Below are 15,000 nucleotides of genomic sequence, written 5' to 3' on the forward strand. Positions count from 1 at the left end.
ACACACACACTCCACATATCCCTCTGAACACCAGACTCTTACACACACACTCCACATATCCCTGAACACCAGACTCTTACACACACACTCCACATATCCCTGAACACCAGACTCTTACACACACACTCCACATATCCCTGAACACCAGACTCTTACACACACACTCCACATATCCCTCTGAACACCAGACTCTTACACACACACTCCACATATCCCTGAACACCAGACTCTTACACACACACTCCACATATCCCTGAACACCAGACTCTCACACACACACTCCACATATCCCTGAACACCAGACTCTTACACACACACTCCACATATCCCTCTGAACACCAGACTCTCACACACACACTCCACATATCCCTGAACACCAGACTCTTACACACACACTCCACATATCCCTGAACACCAGACTCTTACACACACACTCCACATATCCCTGAACACCAGACTCTCACACACACACTCCACATATCCCTCTGAACACCAGACTCTCACACACACACTCCACATATCCCTGAACACCAGACTCTTACACACACACTCCACATATCCCTCTGAACACCAGACTCTCACACACACACTCCACATATCCCTCTGAACACCAGACTCTCACACACACACACACACACACTCCACATATCCCTCTGAACACCAGACTCTCACACACACACTCCACATATCCCTCTGAACACCAGACTCTCACACACACACTCCACATATCCCTCTGAACACCAGACTCTCACACACACACTCCACATATCCCCCTGAACACCAGACTCTCACACACACACTCCACATATCCCTGAACACCAGACTCTCACACACACACTCCACATATCCCTCTGAACACCAGACTCACACACACACACACACTCCACATATCCCTCTGAACACCAGACTCACACACACACACACACACTCCACATATCCCTCTGAACACCAGACTCTTACACACACTCCACATATCCCTGAACACCAGACTCTCACACACACACTCCACATATCCCTCTGAACACCAGACTCTCACACACACACACTCCACATATCCCTCTGAACACCAGACTCTTACACACACACTCCACATATCCCTCTGAACACCAGACTCTCACACACACACTCCACATATCCCTGAACTCCAGACTCTCACACACACACTCCACATATCCCTCTGAACACCAGACTCTCTCACACACACACACACACACACACACTCCACATATCCCTCGGAACACCAGACTCACACACACACACACACACACACACACACACACACACACACACACACACACACACACACACACACACACACACACATACACACACACACACACACACACACACACACACACACACTCCACATATCCCTCTGAACACCAGACTCTCACACACACACACACACACACACACTCCACATATCCCTCTGAACACCAGACTCACACACACACACACACACTCCACATATCCCTGAACACCAGACTCTCTCAGACACACACACACACACTCCACATATCCCCCTGAACACCAGACTCTCGTACACACACACACACACTCCACATATCCCTCTGAACACCAGACTCACACACACACACACACACACACACTCCACATATCTCTCTGAACACCAGACTCTCACACACACACTCCACATATCCCTCTGAACACCAGACTCTCACACACACACTCCACATATCCCTCTGAACACCAGACTCTCACACACACACTCCACATATCCCTCTGAACACCAGACTCTCACACACACAGTCCACATATCCCTCTGAACACCAGACTCTTACACACACACTCCACATATCCCTCTGAACACCAGACTCTCACACACACACTCCACATATCCCTCTGAACACCAGACTCTCACACACACACTCCACATATCCCTCTGAACACCAGACTCCCACACACACAGTCCACATATCCCTGAACACCAGACTCTCACACACACACACACACACACACACACACACACACACACACACACACACACACACACACACACACACACACACACACTCCACATATCCCTCTGAACACCAGACTCTCACACACACACACACACACACACACACACACACACACACACACACACACACACACACACACACACACACACACACACACACTCCACATATCCCTCTGAACACCAGACTCACACACACACACACACACACACACACACACACACACACACACACACACACTCCACATATCCCTCTGAACACCAGACTCACACACACACACACACACACACACACACACACACACACACACACACACACACACACACACACACACACACACACACACACACACACACACACACACACACACACACTCCACATATCCCTCTGAACACCAGACTCACACACACACACACACTCCACATATCCCTGAACACCAGACTCTCGTACACACACACACACTCCACATATCCCTCTGAACACCAGACTCACACACACACACACACACACACACACACACACACACACACACACACACACACACACACACACACACTCCACATATCCCTCTGAACACCAGACTCTCACACACACACTCCACATATCCCTCTGAACACCAGACTCTCACACACACACACACACACACACACTCCACATATCCCTCTGAACACCAGACTCACACACACACACACACACACACACACACACACACACACACACACACACACACACACACACACACACACACACACACACACACACACACACACACACACACACTCCACATATCCCTCTGAACACCAGACTCTCACACACACACTCCACATATCCCTCTGAACACCAGACTCTCACACACACACTCCACATATCCCTCTGAACACCAGACTCTCACACACACACACACACAAACACACACACAGGAAATCCCTATGAGCACCATCGCTGCATCTGAATAAACAGAAGATCGAAACGCTTTGATTAAACACGAGTAATAAACACACGACTGCATTATTCTGTGTCAGAAGCACTTCATCTCTCAGAAGGAGGAGCTCAGCTGTCCTGATGAAGTGAGTTTGGAGGAAAAGCATGTTATTAAATGTCGTCTTTTGTTGAACAAGAGGTTCATAAATCCTTCTCATGTTTGGAAAGATGTTTGACGCATGTTGCTTTTTCAAATGCACGTTATAAGTGACAAAAACTCACAGTGCTTTCAGAGTGAGCCGCGTTTACTGAGCCGTACATCAATGACAAGCTGCGCATAACTAATAATCACAGCCTTTGCAATTTCATAATCGCGATAAACCAAATCGGTTTAACTGCAATTTCATGTAAACTGCGATTAATCGTGCAGCTCTATTATTTCACGAGTTCACACTTGCAAATCAGATCAGAGTAAAGTAGTATGTGTATTTGGTGTGCTGTCCGAGGAGAGGTCTTCAAGCTCGACGTTTTGAGTCCTCCCCTGTATTTCTGGTTAGGAAAGTAACCAGGCCAGTGTGAGGAGACGGTGGAGGGATGCTCGAGGAACATAGGCAAGTCTACTGTGTGTATATATATATGTAGGCCTCCTCTCATTTAGCTGATTGGGTACACATGTTGATTACTGATTGTTGACAGCTGGTTGGAATGACGTGATGATTGGATACATAATTTGAATGTGTTCCTTCCGAACTTTGTTAATAAAACATCATAAAGTGTCCCCGCTGCTCTGACACCCTGCCGGCTGCTGAATCGGCCTGTACCTCCAGTGACGGGACGCCCTCGCTGGCCGGCAGTGGATGTTCCCCGATCAGACTCTCCTCATCCAGGAATTCCCCGTCTCTGCCGTCGCTGGCCGGATGGAAGAGGCCGTAGTTCAGAACATCCTTCAGATTCTGACTCAAAGTGCACAGGATCCGCTGTTTAGCAGCCCACACAGTGTCACCGGGGTTAAACCTCATGCTTTCCTGTCGAAGGACGTCGTTAAAGACACCATAAAATCAAAAGTGATTATGCTTTCTTTATGGAATATTGCAGTGTTTATTATAAATTATTTATCGGTGCACATCATTATTGTGTTAATAATCTTGAATCAGAATAACAGCGACATCTCTTCTCTGATGACGAGGGCGGGGCAACCTGTGATGTCACAAGCAAATTGATTTGCATATGCCCGCCTCCAGAGCAAGGCATCAATGAACAGTTATACATCATCGCACCATAGGCCCCGCCTACTGGCGTTCAGTATTTTAACGGCTGACATTTACCTACACTTGACGTGAGTGTCGCGTCAAAAACCAAACAGAAGCCATTATAATGACTGACGCTGATACCAGGTGTGTGTTCAGATTCTGATGGACTCTTGAGTCTGTCGACAACAGGATAAATGGAAGAGTGAAAGAACGGTCGCTTTGATTGTCCAGTTTAAACAGCTGGTTTGAGTCTCTGTACAGACTTCAGAAGGATCCCAGTGTCAGAAACAAGTGGGTGGTTTATTTTAATGGCGTCTCGGATCGCATCGCAGGATTATATGCTTGTTCGGAGCATTTGGTTGCTTAAAAACAGTAAAAACATTTTTTTTAAAAATCATGAAAATTCATAAGAAATGTATTGGTTTAAAATGCATGATTTAGTAATGTTTAGATCTGATAACATTTCAGTATTTTGAGCTTTCAGTCGCTAAAACTGTATTGCTGTATTGCTTCTCTATCTTCAAACTAAACTAATTACATCCAATCGCTTATGCTAATCGCTTATGCGAGGATTTAGCACCACGTCATAGCGTAAGCGATTGGGTGTAGTTAGTTTAGTTTGAAGTTTGAGACATTGGAAGCAATACAGTTTTTGGTAACACTTTATTTTGATGGTCCCTTTTGAACATTCTGTTAACTATAAGTAACATGTCAACTAACTCTCATTAGAGTATTAGTAGACTGTCTGCTTCATATCTGCAAACTCTTTGTTGTGATGGTCCTCCAACAGACACTCTACTGACTATAAGTAACTTTGCAACTACATGTCAACTTATTCTAACCCTAACCCTACCAGTCTACTAATACTCTACTAATACTCTACTAATACTCTAATGAGAGTTAGTAGACATGAAGGTGCAATGTTACTTATAGACAACAGAATGTGTTAAAGGGACCATCAAAATAAAGTGAAACCCAGTTTTTTGACCGTGCGCACTATGTTTATGTATAATTTTATGTTTTGGAAGTAAACATTTAAAAGGAAGTTCGCTCTTTGGTTTGCTCGTGTTTCAAATACTGGTTGTAGTAAGACTGACTTCAAAAGGTGCAACAGAAGAATTAGAAGAAACTAGGTACCACTAGTGTAATGAAGATTTCGCAAAGAAACTTTTGTTGAAAGATGAAACCCTAAGTAAATGATTTCATATTGCTTTGTCTGTAAATGACGGCTTTATATGGATAAGGTTTTCATAACACCATTGGTACAGTTTCCTATGCAATGACTTTAGCCAATCATAACAGTGGCCGTTTACTGACAAGCCTTAAAAATCCCTCTCTTAAAAAAAGGAGCCGCGCCTTAAAAATGGATCAGTTCTGATAGAGGGTCAAAATGATAGGTGTGTGTGTGTGTGTGTGTGTGTGTGTGTGGGAGGGTGTGTGTGAGTGTGTGCGTTTGTGTGTGTGCACAATATTTTTAATTAACATCATAAGTGAACCTCAAAGAATGTATTAGAGTAAAACAAAAACAATTCATGACCCCTTCAACAAAATGCAATTCAAAATGCTTGATCACTCAACCCTCATGCTTTACTCATTCACTCAAGGAAATATTCATCACATATAAATCCCAATGAGAGCCGTGAAGATTAACAAACAAACACACACACACACACACACACACACACACACACACACACACACACACACACACACACACACACACACACACACACACACACACACACACACACACACACACACACACACACACACACACACAAACTCACCATTTGCTGCAGGTCTGGGATGAACACCCTCACGGTGAGCGAGTTGTGTGTCGTGAGACTGTCAGGTCGTTCTGCTCGTACGGTCTCATGGACGACCTCCTCTCGGGAACTGTGTGAGCTGGAGTCCTGAGAAGACTCTGAGAAACTCTGGGCCATCTCTTCCTCGCTGGACGTCGGGCTCCTCGGCATATTCAGCTGACACACACACACACACACACACACACACACACACACACACACACACACACACACACACACACACACACACACACACACACACACACACACACACACACACACACACACACACACACACACGTTTGAGATATTCTGATTCTCAGTGCTTGTTGCCAGTCAATAAAAAAGCACCATCTACAGAAGCATTTTTATGAAATTGAAATTGTGTGTAATGCATAACAGTGACTGTATTTTAGGAGTGGGAGTGGCATATTTTGAGTTTGGCTATTTGGGCTTGTTTACATTTTTTTTTTACTGCTTACAAACAAAATCCTTTCTTGTCAAACAATTTCTGAAAACTGACACACAAACACCAGAACCACACACCAAATCTGCAAAACCATACACTAATTCTCGGCCTTCGAATCACTTTTCAATTTCATAAAACATTTTTTTGCAAACCACAACACACAGTTCTCTATGTAACACACAAAATCTAACTGGAAGTATCTTTTCCTTGTCCACTTATGCTGAGTGTGAAATGCAAAGTTTTCTTTTCTGTGCTTGCAAGAAGGTTGACCAGCTATATGATGCAGAATAATTACATCAATACTTCCATCCAGAAAGGCGGTATCCCAGGCTTTTCAGGCTGTCTGGAACACACATCAATGATCAGCCAGTTGGTCCGAGAGGCCAAACAGAAGAAAGGTGATGTAACAGTGGTCTGGTTAGATCTAGCAAATGCCTATGGATCTATCCCACACAGTCTCATCCAGCTCAGACTTGACCATTACCACATCCCAGTTGCTATTCAAGAAGTGATCACCAGCCATCTAGGAGGGATCAAACTGAGATTTACATCATCCTAGTGGACAACCAATTGGCAGAATCTCCAGAAGGGAATCCCAACGGGATTCACCATCTCCCCAATCCTCTTTATCATGGGCATGAACCTTCTAATAACAGCAGCGGAAGGCATAACCCACGGCCCCGTCCTGGAGTCAGGCATCATTCAGCCGGTTCTGCAGGGTTTCATGGATGACCTAAAAATAACAACTGTGACGCATGTCCAAGCGAGATGATTACTGGAACCCTGGACAACGTAGCCACTTGGGCAAGGTTGTCATTCAAGGCCAGGAAGTCCAGAAGGCTGGTGATCAGGAAGGGCAAGTTTCAAGTTCAAGGCGAGGTCATTCCCTCCATTGAGGATAGCCCCATAGAGTGCTTGGGAAAGTGGTTCAATGCATCACTGAAAGATGGCGGCAATGTTACAGACGCTGTGAAGCAAACTGAAGAATGGTTGAAGAAGATCGACAGGTCCGGATTTCCTGGAAAATTTTAACCCTGGCTGTACCAGCACGGCCTTCTTTCAAGGCTTATTTGGCTCCTCACAGTCTATGAGTTCCCCATAACAGTTGTAGAAGGCATCGAGAGGAAAACCAACAAGCACCTGTGGAGATGGTTGGGGATGTCCCCAAGCTTCTCTTTGGTGGGCCTCTACATCCGTTCAGGACAGCTGCAGCTCCCTCTGTCATCTTTCGTTGAAGAGTTCAATGTGGCAAAATGCAGAGTCACGCTAAGTCTGAGAGATTCCAAAGAAGTCCGGGTAAAGCAAGCAGGCATCATAACAACACCAGGCCGTAAATGGGGAGTCAGCTCAGCCATTGAACAAGCAGAAAGCTCACTGAAGTTGCATGACATCATTGGCAATCCCTGTATAGGAAGCTAAGGCCTGGGGTCGACACACCTCCAACAGTTCGGGAATGCAAGCACAAAGATTAAGCGAGGCATGTGCCAGTCAGAAATCCGAGCTCAAGAGAAACAGAGGCACTTGTCCAGAGCAGGGGAACAAGCATCCCAGGGAGTGTGGACAAAATGGGATCTGCACAAGCGTAAGATCACAAGGGCAGAGTTGTGGAGACTGGAGCCCTACCGCATCTCTGCTGCGCTCCGTGTACGACACCCTTCCTTCACCGTCTCACTTGCACACATGGGGGTTGAGGGACGACCCGTACAGATGAGAGGAAAAGTATCACCTTCATCAAGGAGGGAGCCAGTCCCTTCACAGCCAGGGCATCAGCAAAATCTAATCTGCTGCAAGCCTCAAGCTCTTGGGAAATGAGAGTCGACGTCGGAAGGAAGCTGCGGTTTCCGGAAGGGGTCCACACAGCTCTTTGCCCAGACATCGCCCTGTGGTCAGTAAAATCATCCTGATCGAGCTGACCGTGCAATGGGAGTAGGGCTGTGAGGAGGCACAAAAGAGGAAGGCCTTGAAATATCAGCCTTTAATCCAGGAGTGCAAAGACAAGGGATGGCAGGCATGGCTGTTCTCTGTGGAAGTGGTGGAGAGGCATTCCTGTCAAATCAGCATGGCAGCTGTGGTCAGCTTTAGGCATGGACGAGAAGAGCAAAAAGCATGCTACTCATAGGATGGGAGAGGAGGCTGTACGAGCTTCATGCTGGATATGGAGTAAGAGAGAGGAAGACAGCTGGAAGCCAAGAGCAGATGGGCAGTGATTTGGCCACCACTGCCGGCCCACCAGCTGGAGAGTGTTGTGCTTAAGAGTCGAAACACTCAAGGTAGGTTGGGTACCACCTGATGATATCTGCTTCAGGCTGAAAGCTACGGTTTCCTTAAGGGGTAATTGATGAAAGCACACAACATCACACACGGAACGTGAAAATAGAGACACCAGCCAGCATAGTCAAGTTTGCCGGGAGCCAGAGCGCCTGACATCAAAGCAAATTTAAAAGTGCTGGTTAATGCTAATCGTAAATTTTCTAAGATTGTTATTCACGTCGGCACTAATGATGTTCGACTCCGCCAGTCGGAGATCACCAAAAGTAATATTAAAGAGGTGTTTGAACTCGCAAGTACGATGTCAGGCACTGTAATTTGCTCTGGCCCCCTTTCTGTTCGAAGGAGTGATGAGATAGTTAGTAGATTGTGTTCACTCAATGGCTGTCTGTCTAAGTGATGTCCACAAAATAATATAGAATTCGTAGACAATTGGACAAGTTTTTGGGGCAAACTTGGCCTGTTGAAAAGAGATGGTATTCATCCCTCCTGGGATGGTGCTGCTCTTCTCTCTAGTAATTTAGCTCATAGTCTTAGAGATAAAACATGACAATCTGGGGCTCAGGTCAGGAAGCAGACAAACTGGCTAAACCGACCGTCTGCTAGCGGCCTCGCGTCACCAAGGTCAGATAAATCCCATCACATAGAGGCTCTTTCACCTAGATATCATCATATAGAGACTGTGTCTGTTCCCCGAATTTGGAAATACAAAAAACTTCCAAACCTATCTAGGGTTAAAAATTTAATTGATGTTCAACAAATAAAAAACAGATATAATACAGATGAGCAAACGATAAAGCTTGGGTTGCTGAATATTCGATCACTTCAAAAGCGCTCATAGTTAATGATATGTTAATGATAGTTACTTTAAATATACTTTTCTTTTGAAGTGTTGGTGCTTAATGTAAAAATATATAGTGTAAACGATAAATCACGTTTGAGAATTCTGCTGGCTACTGTATACAGGCCACCAGGGCACAATAAAGACTTTATCAAAGAATTTGCTGACTTTCTATCAGATTTAGTATTGGCTGCAGATAAAGTACTAATTGTTGGTGATTTTAATATACATGTAGATAATGAAAAAGATGCATTGGGATTGGCATTTAAAGACATTGTAAACTCAATTGGAGTTAGACAACACGTGTCAGGACCTACTCATTGTCGTAATCATACTCATAGATCTAATATTATCACACGGAATAGATGTTGATGCTGTTGAAATTCTGCAGCAGAGCGACGACATCTCAGATCATTATCTAGTCTCATGTAAATTACATTTAGCCAAGGCTGCAAAGCCGACTCAGTGTTATAAATATGTTAGACCTATCACTTCTGCCACGAAAGATTGCTTTATCAATAATCTTCCTGATCAGTTTCATCATCTTAGCATCCCAGATAGCTTAGAAGAACTTGATATTGCAACAGAAACTTTTAACTCTCTCTTTCCAGCACGTTATACACAGTTGCTCCGTTGCGCTTAAAGAAGATTAAAGAAAATAGTCCAACGCCGTGGTACAACGAGCACACTAAGGCCCTTAAGAGAGCAGCCAGAAAAATGGAGCGCAACTGGAAGAAAACAAAACTAGAGGTATTTCGGATTTCATGGAAGGAGAGCTCGATTGCTTACAGAGAGGCTTTAAAAGCTGCTAGATCTGCTTATTTTTCAACCCTATTAGAAGAAAATAAACATAATCCTAGGTATTTATTTGAAAAAGTGGCTAAACTAACGAGAAAGAAAGCTTCAAGCCCAGAAGTTTCCAAGAAACACAGCAGTAATGACTTAATGAACTTCTTCACTTATAAGATCGATAATATGAAGGAAAAAATTATAACTATGCAACCGTCTACTACAGTATCGCATCAGGGAGTGCATTATAGTCTCCCTGAGGAAAACATTTATTCACTTGTTGCTATAGGAGAAGAAGAATTTTGCAAACTCGTTAACTCCTCTAAAGAGACAACATGTATGTTAGACCCTATACCGACTAAACTACTGAAAGAGATGCTTCCAGAGGTCATAGATCCTCTTCTCAATATCATTAATTCGTCTTTGTCTCTAGGATACGTACCAAAAACCTTTAAGCTGGCTATGATTAAACCGCTTGTTAAAAAAATGCAACTTGATCCTACAGAATTAGTCAATTACAGGCCGATCTCAAATCTACCTTTTCTGTCAAAGATACTAGAAAAGGCAGTATCCTCACAACTGTGTTCCTTTCTTGAAAGAAATGGTATCTGCGAGGATTTCCAGTCAGGATTTAGACCGCACCATAGCACTGAGTCAGCTCTCATTAGAGTCACAAATGATCATTTAGACGGAAGTGAATCAATCAAAACTAACTTTAGCTGGAAAAAACATTTTTCAAGAACCACTATAAAACCAAACCAATCTCTGTTACCTTAAATTATATGTTTATCTCTGTAAAGCTGCTTTGAAACAATCTACATTGTTAAAAGCGCTATATAAATGAGGATGACTTGACAAATGATTTGCTCTTATCATCCGATCGTGGTTGTATCTCTCTATTAGTGTTACTTGATCTTAGTGCTGCATTTGACACCATTGACCACAAAATTCTCTTAAATAGACTAGAAAACTATGTTGGCATTAGTGGAATTGCACTAGCATGGTTTAAATCATATTTATCTGACCGCTATCAGTTTGTAGCAGTACATGAAGAGATGTCTTATAGATCACAAGTTCAGTATGGCGTACCACAAGGCTCAGTACTAGGACCGCTGCTGTTCACTCTGTACATGCTACCTTTAGGAGATATCATTAGGAAACATGGAATTAGCTTTCACTGTTATGCTGATGATACTCAGCTCTATATTTCTTCCAAACCTAACGAAACTCACCAATTCACAAAATTATCGGAATGCATAGTTGATATCAAAAATTGGATGACTAGTAATTTCCTACTACTAAATTCTGAAAAAACAGAGATTCTAATTATTGGACAAAAAACTTCCACACGTAATAACCTAGAATACCGTCTAACACTTGATGGCTGCTCTGTTAAGCCTTCGTCGTCAGTTAGGAACCTGGGTGTGCTCTTTGATACCAATCTTTCATTTGAAAGTCACGTGTCTAGTGTCTGTAAAACCGCATTTTTCCATCTTAAAAATATATCTAAATTACGTCATATGCTCTCATTGACAAATGCGGAACAACTAGTTCATGCGTTCATGACATCAAGGCTAGATTATTGTAATGCTCTACTGGGTAGTTGCCCTGCACACTTAATAAACAAACTACAGCTGGTCCAAAACGCAGCCGCTAGAGTTCTTACCAGAACCAGGAAGTACGACCATATTAGCCCGGTTCTGTCAACACTGCATTGGCTCCCTATTAAACATCGTATAAATTTTAAAATATTGCTGATTACTTACAAAGCACTAAATGGTTTAGCTCCCCAGTACTTGAGCGAGCTCTTAACGCATTATAGTCCTTCACGTCTATTGCGATCTCAAAGTTCTGGCCAGTTGATAATACCTATAATATCTAAATCGACTGCTGGCGGTAGATCCTTTTCCTATTTAGCACCAAAACTTTGGAACAATCTTCCTAACATTGTCCGAGAAGCAGACACAGTCTGTCAGTTCAAATCTAGACTAAAAACACATCTCTTTGACCTAGCATTCACATAACACTCTATAGACTTCTATAATTCAATATTAGGCTGCTATGATTAGGTCAGCCGGAACTGGGAACACTTCCCTTAAATCCTGATGTACTCGTTACATCATAAGAAGAATGGCATCTACGCTAATATTAGTGTCTTTGTTTATCCCGAAGTTTTCCCGCAGCCTGCCGGATCCAGGCCGTTTCCAGATCTGACGAAGGACTTTCGCCTGGACCTGATGACAATGCAGTGCTGAAGTGCCAACTAGCCTCTCCCTATGGAGGATCCCTATACCACTCTACAGATAAAGCATTGTGGAATTTTTCGGTTCACGTACCTACCCGAAGTGATAAGATAAAATAAAATTCTGCATCAAAATTAATAGACAAGACAAGTAGTTTATTTAGGCATGGTTTGTAAGAATTACAAACCTGCTCACATATATTCAAACGCACATAACTATAGAATCAATTCTTAATGCGCATGTGAACGCCATCAGCGTCTATCACAGGTTCACGTTTAAATTCTGTTTAGAGAGAACGGTGTCGTCTTAGCGGCCCCTAATTTAATAACAAATGATCATGATCGACGGAAGTGAATCAATCAAAACTAACTTTAGCTGGAAAAAAAACATTTTTCAAGAACCACTATAAAACCAAACCAATCTGTTACCTTAAATTATATGTTTATCTCTGTAAAGCTGCTTTGAAACAATCTACACTGTTAAAAGCGCTATATAAATGAGGATGACTTGACTTGACACACACACACACACATACACACACACCAGAGATGGGGGACTCGAGTCACATGACTTGACTCCAGTCAGACTCGAGTCGCAAATTTAAGGACTTGAGACTTGCTTGACTAAATTAAGAAAATGACTTGACTTGACTTGAGATCCAATGACCCAAGACTTGACTTGACTTGAACTGTATGACTCGAAAATGACTTCATATACATTTTTATATAAATCATCGCAACATAGCCTATATTGATGAACAAAATGAAAGCAACGGAACCATTGACGCCAGTCATCAGATTCTGCGCGATTGCGTGACGCACAGAGCACAGAAAATACATACACCTCAGTGAGCGCGCTAAATACAAAACCATCTCCCAGCATCGCTTCTTTTTGGATACAAACACTAGTAATTGACCATATTCATACAAGACGATTTGCTCTATGCATAATAACTGGCAAGGGATATCGGACACGACCATCACAACCTCGAACTTCACTCACCACGTCTAAAAGTAAGCTCTGGCTTGTTTAACCTGTTTGTTATAGTTAATTTGACTAACGTTAAATCTAGAGAGAATAGTGGTCAAAACAGCATGCCTCTTTATACAATATTATGTTTTCAAATATAGCTTAAGGCTGTCAAAATGATAATTAATGGTGGCATATGTTTTGTATAACGTGTATAAATTCACGCAGAGATTTGCCACAGTTTCTTTCAAATCACGCTTGAAAGCCAATATCTCGCTCTTTCCAATGACGAAAAACAGCATAGAAAACTGTTAATTATGTTTTGTCGTGTTTTATGTTTCTCTTGAAGCTGGGTCAGATGTTATAAGGGGGTTGGGGGGGCAATGTGAGCAGAATTAATATGCACCCAAAATTCAAGATGTGGAAAAAATGTCCCCATATGAGTTATTTTTATATTTATAACATGATATTAAAAAATATTTCCAGAATATTGGTGCGATTGCAAATGTGATAATGATTTTACACAACAGTCCAGTAAACAAAGAGTGAATATTGTGGTGTGACATTTTAGACGTAATATTGTAAATATTCTCTGTTTTTGCTCTATTTCTCCAATGACAGTAGTTTCAAACAAGCCACAGATAAAGAGTAAATCCGGGGTTTTTGTGATTGAGTGCCAGCCTCATCAACACTGTGAAGGCCTCATGGACACCTCAACAAACTCGTCTCCATACCGGCGTGATAACTCCGACCCCTAACCAGATGGACTGGATAAATATTGTGAAAGTTCTGATCCAATCTGATTTCTGACCTATTATCCCGCCTAAATCATAATCATACACTGTTGGTTTGTTTGCCAGAGGAGGACTGCCCCCCCGACTGAGTCTGGGTTCTCACAAGGTTTTTTTTCTCCATTCTGTCACTGATGTAGTTTTGGTTCCTTGCATCTTGTATGGAAATAGGAGCTCATGAACGAAGAGCTATAGGTTTTGAATAACTGTGTGTAAATGATATATACAAAAACATAATATTATGGCAAAAGGTTTGCATTTGTATTTTGTGTGTGCAATTCTTGGATTTTTTGTGTGTAAAGTTTTTGAAAAAAAAGAGGCAAAGTTTTGAAAATGTGTGCAAGCAGTTGAAAAAAACTGTAATTGGTCATTGGGCTAGTTTTGATTGGTTGTTGTTACGCAGATCTGGCAACCCTGCTTTCTGCTAAAGGTTGCAGAATATAGGACACGACACAGTGGAGCGCTTCCAAATAAAGAGTTTCTAATTGGAGCTGTGCAGCAGATCTTCTGCACTCTTTCTCATGTAGTCTATTCATCTCAGCACACACACACACACACACACACATCATCATAACACAGATGCTCATGAGTCGATCATACAGTCGTGGAGTTTAAGAGCTGAACACTATGTGCTGTCCGTAACTGAAAGCATGATCTTGGATTGAGATGCTC

The 15,000-nt window shown here is 42.8% G+C and overlaps 1 protein-coding gene across 2 annotated transcripts in view; it reads right to left on the reverse strand.

Annotated features, from left to right (window-relative positions):
* Window positions 1–15,000, reverse strand: part of shank2a (SH3 and multiple ankyrin repeat domains 2a) — a 74,960-nt gene that overhangs the window by 59,319 nt on the left and 641 nt on the right. For both annotated transcript variants that reach the window (XM_077230935.1, XM_077230936.1), the window contains exons 2-3: window positions 5,941–6,135; window positions 3,725–3,928 (exon numbers count right to left, since the gene is read on the reverse strand). In XM_077230935.1, coding sequence (XP_077087050.1) covers window positions 3,725–3,928; window positions 5,941–6,129 — 393 coding nt within the window. In that variant the 5' untranslated portion in view covers window positions 6,130–6,135. The remainder of the gene's footprint in view (window positions 1–3,724; window positions 3,929–5,940; window positions 6,136–15,000) is intronic.

Source organism: Siphateles boraxobius, unplaced genomic scaffold, assembly GCF_051911475.1.
Source record: "Siphateles boraxobius isolate OS27281-9 unplaced genomic scaffold, OSU_SipBor_1 156, whole genome shotgun sequence".
Classification (NCBI taxonomy): domain Eukaryota; kingdom Metazoa; phylum Chordata; class Actinopteri; order Cypriniformes; family Leuciscidae; genus Siphateles; species Siphateles boraxobius.